Source organism: Sinocyclocheilus rhinocerous, unplaced genomic scaffold (genome assembly GCF_001515625.1).
Source record: "Sinocyclocheilus rhinocerous isolate Xijiao unplaced genomic scaffold, SAMN03320098_v1.1 scaffold1152, whole genome shotgun sequence".
Classification (NCBI taxonomy): Eukaryota; Metazoa; Chordata; class Actinopteri; order Cypriniformes; family Cyprinidae; genus Sinocyclocheilus; species Sinocyclocheilus rhinocerous.
Window position 1 is genome coordinate 1,862,959 of NW_015625590.1, and position 6,794 is coordinate 1,869,752.

The 6,794-nt window shown below is 34.6% G+C and overlaps 1 protein-coding gene across 1 annotated transcript in view; it reads right to left on the minus strand.

The window, feature by feature from the left end:
• The window catches only part of LOC107756746 (gastric inhibitory polypeptide receptor-like), a 22,679-nt gene that overhangs the window by 1,678 nt on the left and 14,207 nt on the right, over positions 1-6,794 (minus strand). The window contains exons 6-13 of the mRNA XM_016573960.1: positions 4,270-4,376; positions 3,721-3,874; positions 2,646-2,805; positions 2,266-2,326; positions 2,094-2,163; positions 1,551-1,639; positions 760-898; positions 568-609 (exon numbers count right to left, since the gene is read on the minus strand). Coding sequence (XP_016429446.1) covers positions 568-609; positions 760-898; positions 1,551-1,639; positions 2,094-2,163; positions 2,266-2,326; positions 2,646-2,805; positions 3,721-3,874; positions 4,270-4,376 — 822 coding nt within the window. The remainder of the gene's footprint in view (positions 1-567; positions 610-759; positions 899-1,550; positions 1,640-2,093; positions 2,164-2,265; positions 2,327-2,645; positions 2,806-3,720; positions 3,875-4,269; positions 4,377-6,794) is intronic.

Here is a 6,794-nt window from a genome sequence, read left to right on the forward strand (position 1 = left end):
TTTTCAGACCGATGAGCTTTGTAAAAATCGACGCGTTTCAGAAAGGCGGGGCATAGAGGAGAAACAATAAATGTACAGTATGTGGAAAATAATGTGTTTTTTTTTACCTTAAACCGCATAAACGCATTTCATTACACCAAATACACAAAATAAATGTTCTTTTTAGCAACTTCATATGACCCCTTTAATGTGAAATACTATTGCAATTTAAAATAATGGTTTTCTACTTTAAAATATAATTTATTTATGTGATGCAAAGCTACGTTTTCATCAGCCAGCATTTATTCAAAATAGAAATCTTTTCTAACAATAAAAAAACTTTACTATCACTTAAATGATCAATTTAACATCCTTGCTGAATAAAAGTAATAATTTCTTTCAAAAACAAAATTTCAAAAAAATTACTGACCCCAAACTTTTGAACGATACTGTATATTGTTTATACATTGTATAAGATTTTGATTGTAAATAAATGCTGCTCTTTTGTGTGTGTAATTAAAAATAATTTATATTTATATAATTAATATAATAAAAAAAATACAAATATATACAATAGATTCCTCTTACCTCTTTATTGACAAAGCAGTATAATATGGCCACCAGAAAACCCTGTGGGGTAACAGGAACTAATGCGTCAAAATTAGTTCATTGTAAGCACATTCACTGCATTCAAAATGTGCATGGTAAACGAAAAAGTATACTGAATGAACTAAGCCATGTTGTGACATGGGCTGTCTCTCTTGATTCCCTTAGTTGTACCTGAAAAGAATTGAAGAAGAGTTCGAAGAACAGGTTGACATTGCGAAGCACGCCCTCAGTCTGTTCCTCTGTCATCACAGCAAACACCACCTCATGAATCCCTAACAGGGGGATGAGGGTCAGCGTGGACTTGGCTAACCTGAGGGACCAAGAATATTAAAGACTAAAGATTATTCAAAACACAATCCAGCCCATCTCACTTCAAAACATCATCAGCTTTTCTTTAAATCCATGTTTAATGTCAGGTGAAATTCACAGTTCTTTTTTTTTTTCACATTAATTCATTCTCAAAAAAACAAATCTACATCTTTTAGGGTTTTTAAAAGTTTGAAGGGAGATTTCACAGGCAGATTAAATGACAACAGTGAGGCACTGTGGTTAAATCAAGAATCTAACTGGCCTCTATCACTGTTACCAATGTATTGTTAGATTTCAATCCACCTTTTATTCTGCTATGCATAAGCAGGAAATAAGCTTGAAGGCTAGAAATATAGTCTCTGGTGGGGAAAAAATGCTCCTTAAAATGCATGCTACCCTCAAGGCTGACATTTGAATAAGAGGATGAAATATTTCCTTTAAAATGGTTGAAACATCAAAAGCTTGCTAAGGCACTTTATGTGACAATTCCAGTTTACGTAAAGCTGATGAAATAAGAAATAGACATTTTGCAGGTACAAGGAAACACCAATAGATTGAGTAAATCTGAAAAAATAAACAGACTAACAGATGCTGATGAAAATAATATAAATTTTTTTGTTGAAAATGAAACAAAAATGAAGTCAAATTCTTACCTAAATTTATAATCTGTATACCTCATCTGATGTGCTTTTAATTTGGAGATGAGGATCTGAATTATCCTTATAAATATGAAAAAGTTCACCTGCAAAATATGGTGATAATTCTTTTTAAATATAAATAGATAGACATAGAAAGTTCTTCTCAAGACTTCTCATCCTGTGCAATGAAGGAAAATGCATAAATTATTCCAACTGTTCAAACCTGCCCACAATCATTTCAGAGTGCAGTAAAACAGTTCCTCAACACAGTCCTCAAGAACGCTCCAGACTAATGAGTCATCCATGTATAATACATGAGCGAATGTATATTTAACTAGTTATTCATATGCTGCCTTCCAAACGACTCTCCCATCTCCCAATCAAAAATAACCCCTGGAACGAAGTCGGCCCAGATCCACATTGACGTTCCACTGGTTGCTTTCAAGTGGAGGTGGGAGAATTATCTGTAATTATCTTTATCTGTAAGCATATGTGAGTGGCTATTAATACAATCAAAGAACAAATTCAAATTTAAGACAAATTGAGGTAAAAACTCACTAAAATCGCCAAAAGGATTGGCGTTCGGATGATCCACCAATATGCCATATTTTCGTTGATCTCCCAGCACCTTGAGAAATGTGTAGGCATTTGTAATACTTAACCAAAGCTGCTCTTAATCTTTAACCAAATGAAAGAAAGCTGTTGCATCAAGACTTTTGGCACATCTTACCTGGTGTTCTCATACAGGTAACGAACAACTATCCAAGGCACCACAAAGAGCACAGGTGTTCCTGTTAGAAAAAAAATGAGATGAAATAAAAAACAGAACACCAAGACACCTGCATTTTCGTTAGCATTTAATTTTTACTTTCTTAAAAAAAATAGCATGTATGAAATGTGCATGTATGTGAAAATGACATTAATTGTGGTAATTGTTCATTATATGCATGAAAATATCTGTATTTAATTAAATAATTTATAATAATTTAAATATTGTACGTGCTAATAGTTTAAATTATAATATTTAAAAACTTTAAATATTTTAGTTTTACTCTCTCATTTTCATGACAGTTGTTCCACAAAAAAAAAAAGAGTTTGCAAATTACACACCCCAGCCGATGAAGAGGTATACACAGAAGTAACTGTTCTCTGAGAAGACCATGAGCACCAGCAGGTTGTGAAGATATAGACCTTCTACCAGTAGCCAACTGTAGTTTGCCCCAACACAATACTGCATCAGGACCTGAGCCACACGGCAGCCTGGCATCACCTGTGGGATTTTAAATGGGGGTTCACTGTACCAATCCATGAAGTTTAATAGTTTTGTAGTGGGGGCATTTTCTCAGAGGAGGCAAAATTGGAAATGAATTCACAGTACAAAGATAAAACAACACAAATATTATGATATATGACATTTAAAAAAAGTGTATAAATCACTTGTTTTTCTAAAATGACACTATTTTTATTTTTAACAGATCCCCTAAAGTGTGCGGTGGGTTTGGTGGGGGGTAACTGAGAATGAATGGGGAAAAGTCACATAAGAAGGCAATGCCTCCATTGCACTTTGACTGGCCTATCACTCTGCTAATGCGATAAATTCTGCCTCGTTTTCATACACATTCTGCAATTGGTCTGAATGAATAAATAATGGTATTAATGGGAAGACTAATTAAAAATTATGTATGTACAACTGTCACACTGTTACATATCTCACTTTATGTCAAAATCAAAGCTGAAAGGATTTGAAAACATGATCAGAGCACTGTTTACCAAGCTTTGATGACTGATGATAAGAAAATTAAAAATAACAGCTGAACATCAGTTCACAAATAAAATATACATGAAATCTGAAATTTGTAACAGCATTCTTATAGTTTTTATTTTGGAATTAATAATGCTTCCAAAACACTAAATTGAGGAGATTTATAGTTGGTTATAATAAAACATACTTAATGCAAAAATTACATTGTTAATGCAAAAAATACAAAATATAATTTATTTAAACTGCTAAATTTGTACAAAATTAAGTGTAACTGGAATATGAATTTACATTTGATTAAAAAGCCTGAGGACTTTGTCTCCTCATTTCAGAACACCACTGGACGTCACTGTTTCTAGTGCAGTTTTGCAGTGTGTAAGAACACACTCAAGTGAGTGTGTGTAGAGTCACTGTATTTCTGCTTACCTGGTCCCTCAGAACAATCGAAACATCTTTGTTGTCCCTGAACTCAGGAGCGTCTTTCATGAGAAGCGCGTCTCTCGTGAGGATGGACACAGCTCGCAGGATGAAAGAGGCAAACAGATTGGTGTGGATGTAATTACGTGTGCAACGGAGCTTCCTGCAATATTACAAAGACCTCATTGAAACGTTCATTTTATTCATGAACAGCTGAAACTGCAATTCTCCTGCTGATAGCAACAGCTAAGCTAATGACCTCATGTTGAAATGTTAAGCACAAAATGACTATATACCCTTAGGGAATTCACATATTCATTCCTACATGCTGCATAATACCTAGGGCTGCGCAATTAATGGAGATAAAATCTTAATTATGATATAGACTTGTGTGATCATCGAACCTTCAGGTTCAACAAATGAATTAGGCTAGGTATAATATGATATAATATGATTTCTGGCCAACTCATTTAGCTCTGCTGTACTGTGAGTGTTGTTTCAATTTTTCTTCTGCATGCCATTTTCTACTCGTCTTTATTAGGAAAAGCTGACACTCACCTGAATATGAGAAGTATAACAAGGGCTAAAGACAGGCTGGCCAGGGATAGAGAGTAACCAACTGTGTACATCACCCTGAAATAGGCCAAGATCGTCATCTGATTCTCCTGTGAAGACAGCGAGAGATAGAATAGCACTATATAGCCATGAGTCATTTTAATTCATGTGACTACTCTGAAAGAAGAACCTTCTCAGACATCTTGTGTGGGACATGAAGGCAAAGAACACCAGAACACCAAGTAATTCATTCTTAGACTTTCAGACATTATGACATTACATACTGACAGCCATTGAAAGCCTCAGGCAAAGAGTAATAACAGCTTTATATTCATGGATCACATTAGCGAGTAATAGCCTATAACTCTGGAAAATAACTCTGCAAGCAGGAGATAAAGTCTGCTGTACCAATAAGAAATGAGTGCAGAGCTCCGCAAATGACACTAGTGTGGCTGCTTCCCAAGTGCTTTGGTTCATGAAATAACAGAACTGCATAAAATTCATACAGTCTGTTTCATATTTTACATAAATCCTCTATACATCACAATCTAAATCGTTACTTTATTTTTTTGTTTCCTTCAGTAAATAGGAAAAATGTGCAACACTCACTCTTAAAGGATTCCAACTTTATTGGTTAAAAAACGTGACGTTTCGGCCATAGTCAAGGCCTTCTTCAGACATCAAGAACAACAATGACACATAGGCTACTGCTTTATGCACTCTTACAATCAGCAACAGGTGTGCTACTCTACTAATTGTGGGAGTGGCTTCCTATCAACAACAAAAAAAAAATCAATAAAACATACCATAATCAATTTCTTGATTAAGACCTTTAGGATACGATGTATATAAAGTAAAAATCCAAAAGATCTACGTTTCACATCTATGTCCCCTCCCCAACCTACTGAACAAGTGAACTTGTTCAATGCCAAAATAGAAAAACTCACAAATAGAATGTGCATACTCTTTAAAATGTTGTGCTACCGGTTTACTGAAGTCTTATGGCACTACAATGTTCACATATACGGGTTCTTAATTCTCTTTGATGCTTCAACATCATACAACATTCCACATGGACAGCGTATAGCATACATGATGTTACATGGATTACAAGTAATGACATTTTTTATTAATATATTTTTGCCTGTTCTCGATGTAAAAAATATTTCAGCCTCCTGGTGTATTGACATTGAGTGCAATTTCCACATAGTTTCCCAGAGGAATTACAAAAGGTGGAGGCTTGGAAGGACTTATACATACATCAGCCTTAACTAGATAATTCTTTAGACTCCTTGCTGTAAAAAACGACATGATGCTCAAAGGTGTTGGAAAGATCTGGGTCTGATTGTAAAATGTGCCAATATTTTCGTATAATATTAGAAAATACTGGAGCTTGAGGAAAGTATGTGGTAATGAACTGCACAGAAGAATTCCTTTTAGTATTTTGAGTGTTAACAGGACCAAGTAAATAATCAATTTGAACCCTTTGGTTACCTTCAGGGAAATAGTTTTAGTCATTTTGAACAATGGCATGAACTTATGCCTGACAGGGTGCTGAAGAATTCAGATTTTAAGAAATGAGAATTGACTGGAATTGAGCTTGAAGTTTAATAATCTGGTAGGACAGGAAGTTAAACTGGAATTTTAATTTGAACTTGAACAACAAGAAGTGGAATCTACTGAATTGCAACTTGAATTCAACAAAGCCAAACAACTAATTTTATTGGTCTAACACAGTGGTTCTCAACCCGCGGGCCGCATGCGGCCCGTCACGAATTCAAATGCGGCCCACCATGCTGAACACAATTTTTAAAAATTACTTTCAGTTTTACAATTCATTTTAGTTTTTACATTAATTTAAAAATGTACTAAATAAATATAAGCTATAGCCTAATGTTTTTATGTAAAATAATTTTGTTTTTCATATATTATTTTCAGACATGAGCAGTACTCACATAGCCTAATTAACGTTACGCATTTAAAGTAACGACCAAGCGGCCAGCGGCAGACAGTGAGCATATGCTTGATCAATTTAGCCTTCTCAAATCATCACGACTTGACTAAAATAAAATCTATAGATATAAAACAGTTCAAGCATATAACAATGTTTAAACGTTAAAACCTAGATAAATGTGCGCTGTATCCAATAGTTTGCGCAGAGAGTGGAAGCTGAAGCGCGCTTTGCAGGACATAGAGACGCCAGCGCGATAACTTGCATTTTTTTTCAGTGGATACACCATCATTTTTACTCATAAAGGTAAGAGTAATACATCATTCGGAACTGTAAAGGGTCTACTTTTATTTGTGTGCACTCACAATATCAACAAAACGTTGTGCTTTTATAAAATAAAGAAATCAAACATGATGCGCTTGCTGCCGTCTCTTCTTCAACAGGAGCGCTTCACAAAAATGAACCGAAACTCAGCGAATACATGCCTCACAGACATGATAAATATATCTATAGAAAGCTTTAAATGACTACTTAACGAAATAAAACAAATCAAAAACAAAAACTCTTTAATTATAAT